The 18,210-nt window shown below is 35.7% G+C and overlaps 1 protein-coding gene across 4 annotated transcripts in view; it reads left to right on the forward strand.

The window, feature by feature from the left end:
- PJA2 (praja ring finger ubiquitin ligase 2) overlaps nt 1-9,753 on the forward strand; it is a 284,158-nt gene extending 274,405 nt beyond the window's left edge. For all 4 annotated transcript variants that reach the window (XM_016137236.2, XM_016137237.2, XM_016137238.2 and 1 more), the window contains 3 exons: nt 3,893-4,007; nt 4,385-4,506; nt 6,510-9,753. In XM_016137236.2, coding sequence (XP_015992722.2) covers nt 3,893-4,007; nt 4,385-4,506; nt 6,510-6,635 — 363 coding nt within the window. In that variant the 3' untranslated portion in view covers nt 6,636-9,753. The remainder of the gene's footprint in view (nt 1-3,892; nt 4,008-4,384; nt 4,507-6,509) is intronic.
- Nucleotides 9,754-18,210: the final 8,457 nt, after the last annotated feature.

An 18,210-nucleotide genomic window follows, 5' to 3' on the forward strand; every position in this document is an offset into this window, starting at 1 on the left:
TTACAATTTCAGGTCTTATGTTTAAGTCTTTAATTCATTTTAAGTTAATTTTTGTGAGCGATGGGGTACAGTTTCATCCATGTGATTATCCTTCTGCATGTGGTCATAGTTTTCCCTGTACCATTTATTTAAGAGATTATTCTTTCCCCATGGAGTATTTCTGGCTTCCTTATCAAATATTAGTTTTCTGTATATGCCAGTTTATTTCTGGGCTCTTGATTCTTTTTCATTGATCTGTTTTTATGCCAACACCATGATGTTTTGATTACTCTAATTTTGCAGTATAGTTCGAAATCAGGAAATGTGATGCCTCTAGCTTTTATTTTCTTTGCTTTGGTTTTTCAGAGTTTTTTGTTGCATACAAATTATAGTACTGTTTTTTCAATTCCTACGAAAAATGCCACTGGAATTTCAATAGGTATCTCATTAAATCTTTAGATTGCTTTAGGTAGTATGAACATTTTAACAATATTAATCCTTCCAGTCCATGAAAATGAGATATTTTCTCATTTATGTCTTCAGTTTCTTTCATCAGAGTCACAGTTTCCAGTGTACAGATATTTCACTTCTTTGGTTAAGTGTATTCCTAAGTATTTTATTGCTTTTGATATGATTGTGAATGGAATTGTTTCCTTTAGTTCTTTATTAACATTTTATTGTTAATATGTAGAAACCCAACTGATTTCTACATATCAATTTGGTATCCTGCAACTTCACTGAATTTATTGATTAGTTTTAAGTTTTTGGTGGAGTCTTTAGTTTTTAGTCTTCTCTATATAAGATGTTATCTGAAAACAAAGACAATTTTATTTCTTCCATTTCAGTTTAGATGCCCTTTTTCCTTTTTCTTGCCCGATTGCTTTGTCTAGGACTGCCAGTACTATGTTGCATAGGAGTGGTGAGAATGGGCACCCTTGTCTTATTCTTGGTCTTAGGGAAAAGCTTTCAACCTTTCACTGTTGATTGTGATATTAGCTGTTTATCATATATGTGTACCTTTATTATGTTGAGGTATATTTATTTTATACCCAATTTGTTGAGAGTTTTTATCATGAAAGAATGCTGTTTTGTCAAATGATTTTTCTGCAAGTATTGAGTGATCATAAGATTTTTAGCTTTTATTCTGTAAATATGGTGTATCACATGTATCAAATTTCATACATTGTGCTGTTGAATTCATTTTGCTAGTATATTATTAAATATTTTTACCTTTATGTTTGTCAAGGTTTATTGGGCTTTAAGTTTCTTTTTTTATTTTTATTTTTTAAGTGTATTAATCTGGCCTTGGATGCCATGGTAATGCAGACCTCATAAAATTAGTTTGGGAGTGTTTCCTTCTCAATATTTTGAGAGTTTTATAAGGATTGGCATTAATTTTTCAATATTTTATAGCATTTCCAAGGGAAACCACCTAATCCTGAGCTTTATCGGAAGAATTTTGATTATTTGTTCAATTTTCTAACATATTCAAATTTTCTATTTCTTCATGATTTATTCTTGGTAAGTTGTGTATTTCTAATAATTTCACCATTTCTGGATTATCTTGTTTGTTAGCATATAATTGTTCATGATAACTCTCAAGATTCTTTGTATTTCTGTGGTATCAGCTATAATGTCTCCTCTTTCACTTTTTATTTTGCTTGATTCTTCTATTTTTCTTAGTCTAGCTAGAGGTTATCAATTTTGTTTGTATTTTTAAAAATCTGCTCTTAATTTTGTTGGTATTTTCTATTGTTTTTCTAGTCTCCATTTATTTTTGCTCTGATGTTATTTTTCTGCTATCTTTGGCTTTTCCTTTTTTTAGTCCTTGAGATGTAAAGTTGTTAATTTGAGATCTTTTTTCTTAATGTAGGTATTTATTGCTTTCAACTTCTTAGAACTGCTTGTTATAAATTTTGACATGTGTTTCCATTTTTGTTGATCTCAAGATATCTTTTGATTTCTTCTTTGACCCATTAGTTGTTCAGGAATGTGTTGTTTTAATTAGCACATATTTGTGAATGTTCCAGTTTTCTTCCTGTTATGGTTTTTCATTTCTTTCCATTCAGTCAGAAAACATAGTTGGTATGATTTTACTCTTCTTAAGTTTACTAAGACTTGTTTCATTATCTAACCTGAAAAATGTTACATATCCATTTGAGAAGAGTGTGTATTCTGCTGCTGTTGTATGGAATGTTTATTTTATCTAAAGTGTAGTTCAAGTCCAATGTTTCCTTTTTGATGTTCTGTCTGGTCTATTCATTGTTGAAAGTGAAGTATAAAAATTAAAATCCCTGAATATCACTATATTGTTATCTTACTTTAGATCTAGTTTCATTTACTTAATATATTTAGGTTCTCTGATGCTAGGTGCATATTTATTTGTGATTGTTATATCCTCTTGATGACTTGACCCTTTATCGTTACATAATAATCTTCTGTCTCTTGTTAAAGTTTTTTGCTTAAAGTTTATTTTGTTTGATGTTAGTTTAGTTCTTCCTGCTCTCTTTGGTTTTGACTTGCATGGGATATCTTTTTCTATCCCTTCACTTTGAGCGTGACTTTAAAGCTGAAGTGATTCTCTTGTAGGCAGTGTATAGTTGGGTATTGTTTTGTATCCATCCAGCTTTATTGGAAGAATTTTGTCATAAAACTCTATGACTTCATTGGAGAAGTTAGTCTATTAACATTAGGTGTGATTATTGATAGATAGGACTTGATGCCATCTTATTCATTGTTGTCTGGCTATTTTGTAATTGTCTTGTTCCTTTCTCCCTCTCTTGCTACTTTCTTTTATGACTTTATGGTTTTCCATAGTTGTAGCCTTTGATTACCTTCTCTTTATCATTTTTTAATTTAATGTAGATTTTTGCTTTGTAGTTACCTTGAGGGTTACATAAAACATCTTAACAGTTATGCTGATAACAACCTAACTTTTATTGCATACAAAAGCTCTATTCTTTTATTTTCCCTTTTATGGTTTTGATGTCACAATTGACCAATTTTTATATCGTGTGTTATTTAATAAATTATTATAGCTGTACTTATTTTTAATACTTCTTGTTCTTTAACCTTTATACTTGAGTAAAGTGGTTAAGATAGAACCATATTACAGCATCAAGAATATTCTGAATTTGACTATATACTTAACTTTACCAACCACATTTTGTTTATCCATTCATCTGTTGATGGATGCTTGGGTTGTTTACACCTTTTGGGTTTTGTGAATATAAGTTCTACCTAAAGTTCTAATCTAATTGTAGCCAGAAGGGTTAATCAGTCTACAAAAGGATAAAGGCAATTTATGTTAGATGATCATATGGTCTGATGGTTTTTCCATGCTTGCTTGAAAAGTAACTTTATACAAACTTTTGAATTTCTAGGTAGAGTTCACAGCCCAGATAACTTAGTAATATTAGTGAGTTAGTAATGTGGGTGTGCTGACTCTATGACAGTAGTAGATATAGCCATTCAGGAATGCATTATTTGGGTTCATACCTTAAACATCTTATCGATGTTGGCTATATTTTACCTTTCATGAGTTGAACTTGTCAAAATATTTACATTCGTTTATATTATTGATCCTATACAGAAACTTATAAGTTGGGGAGGTAACCACTCTTCTGAAAATATAAATATAGTGGGCAAGTGGATGGTTATTGAAACAAAATACATTTGTATTGTACTTATGAAAAGTAGAGCTTATTTTTTTGGAGGGGGGATGTGTTTTTGATATTTTGATTTGATGGTGGTGATGATGGTTGCTTTTGGAAGGAGGCAAAAAAGGCAGGAGACTGAAGCAAAAGAAAGGAACAGGAAGAGCATAATGGTCAATATAATTCTGGACATATAAAAAATAGTTTTCTATCACTGTCTTCAAGTGTTTTCTAACAAATAACTTATTTTTTTTCAGACTGCCCTGGCACATTTAGAGTCTCTTGCAGTAGATGTTGAGGTGGCCAATCCACCAGCCAGTAAGGAGAGCATCGAAGGTCTTCCAGAGACCCTTGTGCTCGAAGATCACACTGGTAAGGACAAAGTCGATCTCTAATTTTTAATCACACATTACATATTTGAGTGTATTATCAATGCACCTAGAAGATAAAATACTATTACTAGATTTTCTAGGAAACCACATTCTGGCAAACTTTCACCTAGTACAAGGATATTTTTAATTTATTAAGTGATGGGCTAGGACAAATGTTCCCTAGTCAACTTTTCTACAAAAGCAGTTGTTTATCAAATTTCAAATTGTCATGTATTAGAAACATGTTTGCCAATTTATTCATCAAAGTCTGATTCTTTTGTCTTTAATAGTTATCATCTATGAGTTCATATGTTGATTTTCAATATTATTAAATTGAATTTTGTGAGATTGATATATCAAATTATTTGTTGTTTTCAGCTATTGGTCAGGAGCTATGCTGTCCGATTTGTTGCAGTGAATATATTAAGGATGATATAGCGACAGAGTTACCCTGTCACCATTTCTTTCACAAACCTTGTGTCTCAATTTGGCTACAGAAGGTGAGTTTTATGTTATGTTTTTTAGGTTACTATTTTAATAGTTTCTCCTACAAGTTAATGATGATAATAGTTTCTTTTGATCCTATTTTATTTAGCTACATACTTGGAGTACTTTTTAATTTAGTTTAATTTCATTAATTAAAAAATTGGTTACCTTTTAATGACTACAGATTAATAATATCAAACTATTTTACTTTACTAATATTGTCTATAAAACAGTATAAATGACACTGACTACTTAACATATTTAAACATATCCCTGAAATTTGATGTTTTCAAAATTAACTCAAGCAAAGAAGTCTTTGGCACTACTCAGAATACTATAACAATATGCAGATATTCTGCTAATCTAGATTGGTGTCTGGAAATATATATGAGAAATGTTTAATAATCTACCAAGTGTCTCCTATTCAGATTTTTATATGCTGTTCTTAAATATTTACCCCTAAATTTTAAGTATGTTTGAATTACTTAAGGAAAAACTTTTACTTAAATCTCCGTGACCTCTGTTTTTGCATAAAGAATATTTACATGTGGTTCAGTATAAATTCCCAAATCAACTTTCCCAGATTATTGGATATCACTTCCTTTCTTCTCTACAACCACTTCCTTCCTTTTCCCTTTTATTCTTTTTCCCCTCTTCGTCCTCTCTTCTTTCCTTTCTCTTTCTTTGTTGTTGCTCCCCTTCTGCTACTATTTCATCTTTGTCAAAACTGTACTTAAAATTTCTAAAATCCCATGCCGAAATGTTCACTATTCCTTTATAAAATCTAAAGTTTCTGTCTTGGCTTTTAAGGCCTTTTACGATCTAGCTCCCAGCCTATCTCTTATACATTTGTTCATGTTTGCATAACCTGGTTTGATCTTTCCCCAGTACTTGTAAGATTAGATGGTCTAGGTAGCTCCAGCTTAAATTCCACTTTTTATAGCCTTAATATCTTGTTTCTTTAAACTTCTATGATAGTATCAAAGCCTTAAGAAGGATCAAGTATTTTGTGTACTTGCCATGTGTCAGGCTCTGCTAAATAATTCGTGTATATTTTCCCATTTATTCTTCACAGTAAGTCTAGGACATATTCCCATTCTCCAATGATTGTTACTCATACAAGATTACATAGCTAGTATGTGGTTAATAGGGACTACACTCAACTATCTAACACTAAAATGTTGCTGTTAGGGCCCAGTCTGTATGATAGGTGCTCAGTAAATGTTTGCAGAATTAAATTCTTGAATTGTCATTGACTTTGCTATAATCCAAGGTAATAATCTCTGTAGTCTCTTTTCAGTCAGGAAAAAGCTTCACGTGAAGTCTTTCCTCTAGGGAGAAGGTTCCCAAGGTACAAATCTTTGTCACCTTTAACAGCATGATTTCTGCATCCTGCTTCTATCAGGGAGATCTCTCTGGGAAAAAGACCAGCCCTTCAAAGGGATAATCACAGATGATAAATCTCTATAATCTTCCATTCCTAAAATGTTATACTCCCAGTATAACTGCTTTCCCTGTCTCATCTTCTCTCCCAGGTCTATGGTTGATTTGTTTTATCATTGAGAACAGGGGTCCCCAACCCCTGGGCCATGGACCTGAATTGTTTTGTGGCCTATTAGGAACTGGGCCACACAGCACAAGCTGAGTGGTGGGCGAGGGAGCAAAGTTTCATCTGTATTTGCAGCTGCTCCCCAGCACTAATATCACCACCTCAGCTCCACTCAGAACATCAGGCATTAGATTCTCATAGGAGCACTGGTCCCTCGTGCCAAAAACGGTTGGGGACTGCTGATTTAGAAAACACCGAACCATATCTTTTTGAAAAGGAATTATATGGCTTATAAAGAAGGTCTCTGAGGTTCATCTGTTTTGACAAAGCTGTGTTCATTATGTGGTTTTTGTTTTTAAGTTATTTGTTTTGTTTTTAGGATGATGATACTTTCTTTTTCTTTATTAAGATATGTGTGTGGCAGGTAAGACCTTTCCATTGACTGTGAACGTTTTTTTCTCCCTCCAGTCAGGAACATGCCCTGTGTGCCGCCGTCATTTCCCACCTGCAGTCATTGAAGCATCTGCAGCTGATTCCTCCGAGCCTGATCATGATGCACCACCTTCAAATGGCAGTACTGCAGAAGCCCCCTAAACCTTAACACTTGAATGAGATCAGTCTATCAAAGTAAATCTGCAAATTCCTTCTAAATCTGATGTGCAAATAATTATATATAAATATATTAAAATGCTATATATAGTCTATGCCATAGTTTAGAAAGAGTATATTAACCTTTCTAAACTAAATTTAGGTTTGCTGGGGGTACTAAACATTTTCAAGCAGAATGTTGAAGCAGTACATCCATTTTTTTTAGTTGAATATGTTGATATTAATTGTAAAGTCAAGCTTAGCTGTTTACTCTGTCCAGAAGAAATAATCATCTTTGTGGCACACATTATTGGTTTTTTCTGATATACTGCCACTAAGTGATTATGATTAAGCTCTCCTATTTGCATCAAATGTGAAGACTGTGATCACAACAGTAGTAAAATTTGGTTTCATTGGAAATAAAAAAAATCCTAAAGCATACTTTTTTCATTGGTCCCTTTGCTTTTGCTACATCAGAACCTCTTGGTTCATAGTACTGTTTTTTTGTTGCTGTTGTTTTGTTTTCTTTGTTTGTTTGTTTTTTTAGGAAGATGTCTCTTCTTCCATTTTTGTTTAAAATTAGGACGTTTTAGAATGCCAAACAGGCTGAAATTCTGGCTAAAGCATCATAAAAAAATTAAATCTTAAAGGTAAATCTGGAAGTAGTTGTTAGGTAGTAAAATAATTTTTTCTTTCAATGTTGGATGTGCTTAAGGTGAGCTTAGTGAAGCATATGAACAATCTAGTGTGCTCAGTGCTTGGTGTACAATGAGATGAATTATATGGCCTCACCGAAATCCTTCCTACTCGTTTAAATTATACTTGAAGGTCCAGAACACTCATGGCACATTTGTTTAATAATATTGAGGATAGTTAATTTAAGGTAATTTTGGTTCTGAAATATTTTGGAAAATTCGAAAACATGCATAAAGTGTTTTTAACACTCATTCTGTTGTATCCTAAAGGAAAATCTGAATTCTTAAAATACTAGCAGGTTAATTCTACTAACTTGTATAAAGCATAAAATTAATAGGGTGTAGGACAGATCTGACCATACCTTTTTACAACATATCTAAACCTTACTGTGTTATAATTTATTTCTTTAAAGTATTTCTTTAAAAGGATTATTATTATTACATTTATCAGTATTTGTTTCTTTATACTAATTTATTTTGGTTAAATTATTCATCTGGATCTAAAAAAAAAATAGTGTCAAATTAAGCTAAATTAAGCCATGGGTGAAAAGGGAGTAAGTTGCCTAGTGACTGTGTGAACAGAATTGAACATGTAGCAGTTTTTCTTATTTTCCTTTGTTTAAAAAATAAAAGATCCTGACCTCAGATATACTCTCTAAAAGAGTTCTATTCAAAAGCTTCTACAAAAGTGAGGAAATCAGCTTTTCTTATTTATTTATTTTTTCTTTTATGGAAAATTTGACCCACAAACTTACCTTTGTAAATGATGTATAACCCCTAACTCAGATTGCACAGCTTTCTGTTTAGGTTATCATACTCAGCAGGCTATTAAGTACAAACATTGATGGTATATTTAACATATGGATGTCATTTGATATCAACACCAGAGAATGATGGCTGTTAGAATACCAACCACATTGAGCAAGTAAAACAGTAAAAGCACATGGCGAGTGTACATCCATTCAAATGGTATATTGATAATTTAGTTTGCACATATAAAAGGAATATTTATATAACTTCTCAAATGCAAAATTACATTTTATTTGTATAATTTCTCAGTGTTTATATTCCATCTCTTTTTGTTATTCTTAAAAATAAATGACTTTTCACTGTTGGCATACTTAAGGCTTAAATATAAGGAACATAACACTTGCATTCTAATTTTTGCATATATTGTAAATGTGTCTGGTATTTACAGCAAAATACTGTGTAACCTTTTATGGGTAAAACAAAACTGAACATTGCATGCATGTAATGTGGTGACTTTGTAACTTAGGGGTTCTTTGGGGCTTCTGTGACTTTGGAAATGCTTACATTCAGGCCTTAATGTTGCATTAGCTAGCATGTTTTTCTTCTGATGTATATAGTCACTGTTGTATAATCTAATCTTTGCTTGTTTTCTATTCTGTGATCTTTCCTTACTATATTTCATTGATCAGTTTGTGTCAAAGTCAAATCTGATTAAAATTAATTCTCATCTGTATATCGTGAAAATTTGTAGCTAGGGTGATTTTTGTTTGATTTTTGGTTTCTGGAAATTTGTAGCTAGTGTTTTTTGTTGTTGTTTTCTTTAAGTAACATTGATCAGTTGTGACACTAGTTAAATGGACTTTGCTACAGATTTCTCTGTAATAAGCCACACATTATATTTAGGCAGTATTAAGGGACCTTGGTTTTCTTCTTTTAGGTAGCAGCTGTCCCAAAGAAAATATTTCTTCTTTGCCTGTTAAGATTTAGCTATTATCTGCCAGTTGTTAAGAGGTTTTGGTTCCAAACTCAACCAGCAGTGTTGAGAGCTGAACTTAAGATAGCTGTTGTACTTTTTGCTTTCCATCTGTTTCTGTCCTTTATTCTTGGCTCCCTACAATCTACAAACAGCTGCTATGAAGGAGAAGAGTTGAATAAGAGTTGGCTTATAAAATTCTTTAAAAAGCAAATTGAGATTTTTAGTATTTTCACTGTAACAAGCTGAGGCTGACAAGTTCAGACACCAAAATATTCTTTGATCGTATCTTGGATCCTTTTGAAAAAATTTAGAATATATGAAGATAAATTAGAAATAAGTATAAATATTAATTAAAATGTTTCCCTTATTTCTCTATATGTTAAGTGACTTGACCTAATAATTTTATTTTTTAAAACATTTTTCTTGTTATATGAATGCTAATATTTAAAGATAGATCCATGTGGGGTTTTTTTTGTGTGTGTTTCTGAATTGTTTATCTCTAAGCTAACTAACTTTTAAGATTATTTGTGATCTGAATTTATATATAAGCTGTTAAATGTATATGAACTGTTAAAATGGAATGCAAGTTTTTCAAAAGCCCAGGTCTAAATGTAATGATTGGTTTATTGTTCTACAACTCAGTCCATTATTTTCTGTGTAAATCATAAACAATAAACAGGATATACACAGTGTTCATTTCTAACATTGTACAGTCACATCACTTCTGTAATGTTAACCTCCTGGGGGATTTAGTTTAATAGCAAAGAATACAGCTGTTAAAGAAGTCTGGAAGAGGGTCCAGAGCACATGGTTTTAGTGTCCTTGAACTATGATCTACCTCAGATAAGGCCCAGACAGAGAGCCCAGCTTTACAGAAGTTTGGAATGGCTCTAAAGGAGTGGTCCCTGCTCTCTCCTGCCCAACCTTAGTAATCCTATAGGTTCATCAGAACGTGACCTCCACACCCCTCAGGACTGCAGGGCCCCTCAAGGTTCCAGGATGGATGCCTACCGTGCTTCAGGGGCTTTCTCCAAATCAGTAATGGGAGTATTATCAAATGTACCTGTATAGGAAGATTCCTTGTGGTTGCCCAAGTGTTCAAAACCTGACCCATTTCAGGTGGGGAAATAGTGCTGATTATGCCCACATTAAGTTAGACAGAAAACTGTAATCATTTTGTTTAGAAGCTTTAGAAAGTTTAGCATTATGATTCTCCCTTAAAAGAATAAACATGTGCTAGAAAATAGTTTCACAGCTAGAAACGGCAATGGTACCCCTCTTCTGTAGTGCCAAAATCCACTTAAAATTGTGTTATGTGATTTTTATCCAGCCACTGCTCAGAGTTGGAGCCACTCAGCACCCCCAAAGGGATTGGATTTCATCGTTAGAAGTGTCACCCAAATGTTTCTATGAATTTAGCACACATGCATATAAAGATCCTGTCTCTTCTGTGTGGCCACTTCTTTATATCTTCAGGCTTCACACTTTTCTCAGATCTTACATGATATTTATTCCAGACTAGCCTGGCATTGGCTCTTTCAATACCACTCTTAAAATATGTTGCTTAGAACCAAACACAATTCTTCTGTGGTCTGGCTAGAACCTGTTCCAGAAGCATTATTGCCAACTTCAGAGTGATTCTCACATGGCTGGTATATGTTGATATTTCATTCTCATTATTTTTACGATTAAGCAGGCATGTCACATTATTGCCCCTTGCTGAACTTTGCAGGCATCGCTGATAAGTCAGGTCCACTCCTAATAATTACCTATATAATTTCTTCTTAACCTAATCGAAGAATTTCATCCATCATTATTAAATGTAATTTGCAAAGCTCCTTATGAAATCTGATTCTTCCTCTTAGTTTTGTGTCAGTTCCAATTTTGATGATTCATGCCTTTGGTATTTAGTGTTTTGTCCAAGTTATTGATCAGTATTGACAAGAGCAGGATGAAATACAGACCCTCTTTAGAATACCACTGTAGACTGCCCTTCAGGTGACTTTGATCCATTGGTCAGTACTTTGGGTGTAGTTGTTGAAGCAACTACCAATCACCTCTGTGCTCAACTTTCTTCATCACATAAATGACACAAGAAATTTTGTCATGTTTGGCCAACAAGCAGATGACACTGTCTATGGAAGTAACCTAATCTGCTAGTATATTAAATCGAGAAAGGAAATGAAGTTAGTGAAAAATGCCTCATTCTCAGTGAAATCATACTACCTCCTTTTCTAACTGATTACATGCCATCTGTTCATTAATCTGCCCTAGAATTTAATAAGTGGTCAATGGCAAGCTCATATCTATAATTTTTGGAGTCCATTTTTTTTCCTCTCAAAAATGTGGTATTCGAAGTAACATGACCTTGACAAGTCACTTAATTCTCTCTCTGTTTTCTCTGTATAGTAACAAATCTAAATCACAGGTTTAGTACCACTGCTTGTGCGTGGATAGAGGTTTGAAAGAAATGTTCTTTGTTGATGTACAAAGTCATGGGGAAATGTGATTGCTTTCCATCATTGTTCAATGTTAACACTACTTTTGGAGTTGATGAACATTTCAGATGAGAACCTTAAAAGCATCTTAAACATCTCTTAGGAGTTGAAAGAATTTGACGGGAACTTTCTTAAATCCAAATAAATAAAAGTCGATAATACTTTTATGAAAAGGTTACATACCTGGATATGGCAATTTATTTCATCTTGAATTCTTACCTTATAATCAGTATATAGTTTTTATAGTGGAAGTTGGAGGGGAGAGGGCTTTCTTTTTAGAAGGATGCTACCTCTTAACCATTCATTGTCAGAGAAATCATACTGCAAGGCACTGTAATTCCTTCAATTACAACACAGCCTTTCTTCATAATAAGATTCATTTAAAAATGCATTTTTACATTATGAGAATAGCTTCCATTTATGAAGTGCTAAGTATTAAACACTGTTAGGCTTTCTGTTTTAGCTAATATTTATAATGAATTTGTAAGGCAGATGGTACTGTCCAAGTTTTACAAATAAGAACATTGAGTCCTGGCTCATAAGCAGGAGCTGAGGGGTCTTCCCATCCATGCCTCCTTCCTAGGTGGGAGCAGCTTAGGATCGAAGGGAATGTTTAAGCAAGTTGCTTGAGGTGCAGTCTGAGCTTTAAAAGTAGGGGATGGAGATGGAAGGGCATCTGTTCAAAATTCTGAAAAAGATTTTGTTAGTTTTTCCTTGGCATATTATTTTGGTAAATTGTCATAGACATTTTTGCCTTAAAGACTATATGTACTCCTGACCAAAGTTCTAATGTCCTGGTTATTGAAGTTTCTTAGTCACCATTACAATCTTACGAGAACTACTTTTGTCTGATAATTTGGTATCCCTTAAATCATTCTGTAGAGACTCTGGCATAGAAGTGTGTGGCATCCTTTGGTCTCTTTAATCAATGAGACTTACAGACACCTGTCTATAAGTGACAGTCACTACCATTTTCAGCAGTATCTAGATTTCCTTTGGAAGACAGGGATATTTACCGTCACAATTACAGTCACTCCAAACAGGAGAGAACTTAACTCCCAGATTGTTTCATCGTTGGAATAGACATTTGACAGGGTTTCCTTTTTATTTCAATCCTTAAATCCGGTTTTAAATTCTTTCCAGTCATTAAAGCTATGTCCTAGTTCTATTTGTTTTATGCCCATTTTCTTGTTAAAAGAACCCAAATGTTACAGACAACTTTTATAAGGGGCTTCACAATGTAATCCCATACTGACTAGCCTTTTACCTCAAAAAATAATTCTTCCTTTTGACTTGGGCCCAGGATCCTTCAACCCTGATATTTCAGTACCCTAGAATTGGTTCCAATACAAAATATTAAAGCTTTTATTTCAGTTTAAATTCAGATTTAAGGCAGATGAGCCATAAGGATTGGGAGCTTAGGAAATCAACCCTGTCTGGAAAGCAGGCTCTAGCCTAGAACTGGATGATGATGAATCGCAAGTGAACACCTCGGTTATACCTCACATCTAAATGAATAAACAGCACCTGAGAGATGTTTACATTTTTTAAACAAAAATTAGGGAGCTCCTGAAAGTAATATATTAGGACATACCAGCCTGGCATCCTCCCTGAATCTGCTTTAAAAACGCCTTCATTGAACCAAATAATTAACTACATATCCTAAGCTTCTATCCATTTAACAAATGTTTATCCAGTGCCTACTCTGGCACAACTGTAAACAAGATAGCCAAACTTCTTGGCCTTCTGGAGTGTGCAACGTAGTGAGGAGAATATTAACACCCTGCACCCACACAGTTGACTTTGCTATATGGGAAGGGTTTCATCTTGGCATGGCTCTCAGGGCCTCCTGGTTTTTCTGTAGTTATCCAAGCTAGAAACAACCAAAGCAGGGGGTAAAGAATAACTGTTGACCCCCCAAGGGGACTGACTACCTACAACTACCCTCAAGCCCAAAAGATGTATGTTGCTCTATAAATTGAAGCCCTCTTAGGTTATATAACCTGTAGCCACTGGCAGGTCATGATATCTCACAACCAGCTTAAAAAGTGTTTCCCAGAGATGGGGCTGAGAAGAATGGACAGAAGCAGAACTGAAAATTGTTTCACCTTATTTCCTGTACTATATTTTTGTTAATTTTTCCTCTACTTGTACTTGAAGGCATTTACGTGCTCATGTCCAGCATGTTTTCACCCAGAAAATGAAACATAAAGCAAGCAATTCTGAAGCATTGTTTTCCTGCTAGGTATGTTGTCTCTGGTGCAAAATATTGTAAAGGCTTGGGTAACCATGCCGATGGACCAGGGCTAACGTATCTTGAAAACTGCCTCACTAAGGACTTGACAAGGAAAAGGGCATGGTCAAATTGCTATATTTTCTACATTGTGACTCACAGCAGCTGAACAAACCAAATGTGAAAATACACTGTTTTCAGCAAAGGTACTAAGTGCTGTGCAGATGCACAGTCACGTCAGTACAGCCTCGGCCTGACTGAGCAGCAGTGCCATGGTACACAAAGCTGCCAAATCTGAGAGTGCAAAGGCTCGTTTGGAGGGGCAGAACTGTTGCAAATCCCTGGGGTTCTTGTCTCTCCCCACTCACTGCCGTATAATTCATTTTTCTCCCCAGAATAAGGCCCTGGAGAAATCCCGAGAGTTTATTTAATCCATATGTAAGTGGCACTTCCTAAAGAGGAAGCAGAATTGAAGGCTGCATTAGATGGCTTCACCACAGTGCCTGCCATGGCCATTCTACTTGAAACTTGAGCTTAAAAACTCCAGTCTTTGGGGGCTGCTGGCAAACCTGCCTAACTTTTGCCCCAGAGTAAGACATCATCTGTTATCTTGGTCAGGAAACAAATCTTGGGGTAGAGGAAGATAATATAACTGTCTTCTAAGACTTTTCAAACTCGTCGAAAAGACAGTACAGCTAACAAAGTTGTCAGTGTCTCTTGCTCAGAAGACATGAGAAACACAAGAAACCCATGAATTGTCTCCCAACATCCATAACCCCTGCTAAAGAGATGGAACGCTGCAGGTCGCGAAACCCCACTCTTCTACTCAGGGCTGATTATACTGGTGGTAGGCAGACTCCAGGCCCATCTATTCAGAGGCTGGCCAGTGACCAAGTGCTAAAGGTAAGGGAGGCCAGCCAGCTTTTCTTGCTAATTTATGTTGCAAAATGGGGAATTCCCAATAGGAAATGGGAACTGAAGCAAAAGGATTGCATGAGGAATATTAAAGTCGTGAGTAGCTATGTCATGCTGATGTGGTGTGGAAGCAGGAAATCAGAGCAACTCAAAAGTGCAAGTGGGAGCAGCAGCACAAGAGTGGATTCGCCACCTGTAGGAGAGAAGGCAGGTGAGCCTCACTGCTAGAGGAACACGGGGCATAAAAGCAGTCATAGCTCCTTCCTTTCCTGAGGCATCTTCTTTCTCACCTCCATCTGCTACCCACACCAAACATGGCCACCCTTTATAACAACATACACACATGCCATTACTGCAGAGAATTTGAGTCTTTAAACTCTTTGGTTATAAAGAACAGAAGAGGCACAGAAAGATGTCAGGCCGCAAGAGAAAATTAGCTCACATTTATTGAGTGTGTACTATATGCCAGGAACTTTTATAGATAGTTTTATATGCATTATTTGAGTTATTCTTAAAAATTTTTAGAGATAGATTAATCTCCAAAAGACATCAAAAGGTTATGTAGCTGCCAAGGGTACATAGCTAGTAAGGGAGTCAGGATTCCAATCCAGTGCTCTTAACTGCTTTGTTACATTGCATAGGCGAGTTAACACTCAAGTAAAAATGAAGTAAATTTCAGCTACAGTACTAATACTTCTTGCAGACTAACCTGCAAGTTTAATAGACCTTTATAACATTGTTTCAATGGGGATGAAAACACTACACATTTGGACCAAAAGCTACTCAAAAGTCAGTAATTATCTGTATTAGTAATCATAGAGAATGAGCCCAAAGAGACTGAGAAGCCTAAACATATTTAATGGCTTTAGTCTCCCATCTGAAAAAAGTGATCTCAGTAGATGCAGGTGTTTATGTTACTTTCTAATCCACTTCATAGAGAATTCTGTCTCCAACACTTTTCTCTTGTCGGTCCCTGTTGTACCCACAGTGCAAGTGACCACTCTCCATATCTCCAAATAAGTGAGAACCATGACGTGGTGAAAGAGAGCCTGTTGCATTTCTACACACTGGTGAGGCCTGGATAGAAAGCAGTTGTGATTGAATAGGAGTAAATGTCAGGTCCCTGCTGCTAGGCTAAATCCAATGTACATGGTCTTGTTTTGTTCTAATTAGTCTCTGTCCCAGACAGCTAATCCTTTTGGTTAATGAATACCCATGGCCTCCTCATTGCCAGTAACAGACGCCACATGAGGATGGAAGATCACTGCCAAAACAACTTAGTGGAAGGTACTTGTCTATTTAGTGATGCTTTGTACTTAGAATCAATGAAAAATTAACAATTAAATCATCAACATATTACCTCACTTAAGGAGGAGGCAGTGAGGAGCCCATAGTCACACAGCCAGAAAATGTTGCAGCCGGGACTTGAATTCAGGTGTTCTGACTACAGTTTTTTCAGTATGGGAAAAGTTATGCTCCTGCTTTCTTGCCCAGTCTAAACCTCTGGTGAGTCAGGGCAGCAGCTAGGTTTAGATCATAAATAGTTTTATTTACTGACCTACAAACCTGCTTTGTCCATCCTGAGATGCCAGCAAAGTGGGAAGATAATGACAAATTAGTAAGGTCAAGACATTTGCTTGTGAGATCCTATTTTTCTGCTTCCATTTTGGGGTCAGTTTTAAGTGAGGAAAGGCTTGGGGTGGGGAGGAAGGGAAGGAAGGAGAGAGGGGAGAGTGAGCGAGAATGTACACACAAAGTGGGCGAGCAGGAGAACTGTGGTTCTCCAAGCTTCCAGCAACTGAGAACTTCTCAGTAGGTATCTGGTATACTTGCAGAGCACAAATATTAAGCTTCTAAGATTTTAAAATAGAATGTCAATATTTTAGAAAACAGTAACATTACAAATATATGAGAAATTAAAAACTATATAACAAACCCCTATATACCCATCATCTATACCTACAGGGGCTAATTTAAGAATTATTAATATTTCACCATATTAGCAAAAAATGCACATATGTAAATTTATGTGTAATATATATAAATGTGTGTGTATGTATATATACATACACACACACACACACATACACACATAGTTTATTTTCCTCAAAAAAAAAAAAAAAAGGGCATTGCATCCTAGGAAAATTGTTTTTATTTTAACCTCTACTCCCTGACTCATTCTCAGAGGCCCCCCCTAAAACCATATATGTCTTCCATGGTCAAGAATGTACATAGGCTTTGCCCAACTTGACCCTGATCAGTTGGCTAGAAGGAGTACAGCAGGCTCAGAGAGTGCCATGGCTGTGAATACATGTCCACTTTAGGGGTTGGACCTGAAGGGATTGGGGCCTCAAGGTGTTCCTGCTCACAGCTCTTCTTCACTAAGACTAACTACTTCTCTCTTAGCTGTGGGATGTGTCACAGTTTTGAGCCTAGCCAGTGGCTAGATATGCTTCCTTCCCTGCAGGCTTTAAGAGACTGCATTGTTACAATGCTGTCCTCCCAAATCATTGTAAAATTTGAGTCTGCACTGTGTTCTTCATCTGAAATTCATGTCTTAAAAGAATGTTTGTCCTTGTCTGGTTGAACTCGGTGCAGAAAATTCTACCATCTAACCTCTGGCCTGTTTGCTACAATAGTTCACCCTGGAAATTGCGTAAGACCTCATGGGAAGCAGTGTTTCTTCACCTCTGAGCTTGGAGGTTAGGCACATTTCATCTTTTCCAGACTGGAGTCTAGTCTGCTTTTGCATTTCTGAGAGCATCCTTTGCAGCAGGCTGTTTATTAAAGTACAGGATGAAATTTTGAGCTTTGTAAAGATGACAACACTGATTAATAATCCCTAGGAGCAGGTGATTGCTTCATGGTCCTAAAGAAGGAAACCCTGCTGGTTTAAAAAAAAAAAAAATCACAAGGTAACACTTTTTCTTGCAAATTGGGTAACAGCATTTCCTAGTGACTCTGCTAATGTCAGAGATGATGGCTAGGAAAGTGAAGGTAAGCTTCATTACACCCAAGGAGAATATATATATTTTTTTAAATGGAAATACAAATTTAGGATTGCTCTGTGCAGACTTTCTTGAACCTGGATAAAGGGGAGCTGAGACAATATTTACACACTCCAAGTTATAAGGAAACAAAAAACCCCTCAGTCCTGCCGGTTACCCAGAGGTGACGGGCACTAGCATTTTCTTGTGCTTCTCTTTTCTTTCCTCCCTTCCTGCACTCCTTAAGCTCCTTCTTTCCTTCATCAGCCAGACTGGCTGAGGTTAAATCCCAAATCCGCCCATGTACTAGCTGTGGAATCTTCGGCAACTTACTCAACCTTCTTGTTGCCTCAGCTGTGAAAGAGGGACAGGTGGTACTTATTATGAGGATTGAGTTAGTTAATACACTGAAGTATTTTAGAATCCTCTCTGACTTGTAGTAAGGTTTAGATGGAAACACTTCTCCATTCACCATGTTTCCTTCCAGGTAGAGGGAACTCCATTGCAGAGACACTCCTGGCCTCACT

This window comes from Rousettus aegyptiacus, unplaced genomic scaffold (assembly GCF_014176215.1).
Source record: "Rousettus aegyptiacus isolate mRouAeg1 unplaced genomic scaffold, mRouAeg1.p scaffold_m13_p_8, whole genome shotgun sequence".
Classification (NCBI taxonomy): domain Eukaryota; kingdom Metazoa; phylum Chordata; class Mammalia; order Chiroptera; family Pteropodidae; genus Rousettus; species Rousettus aegyptiacus.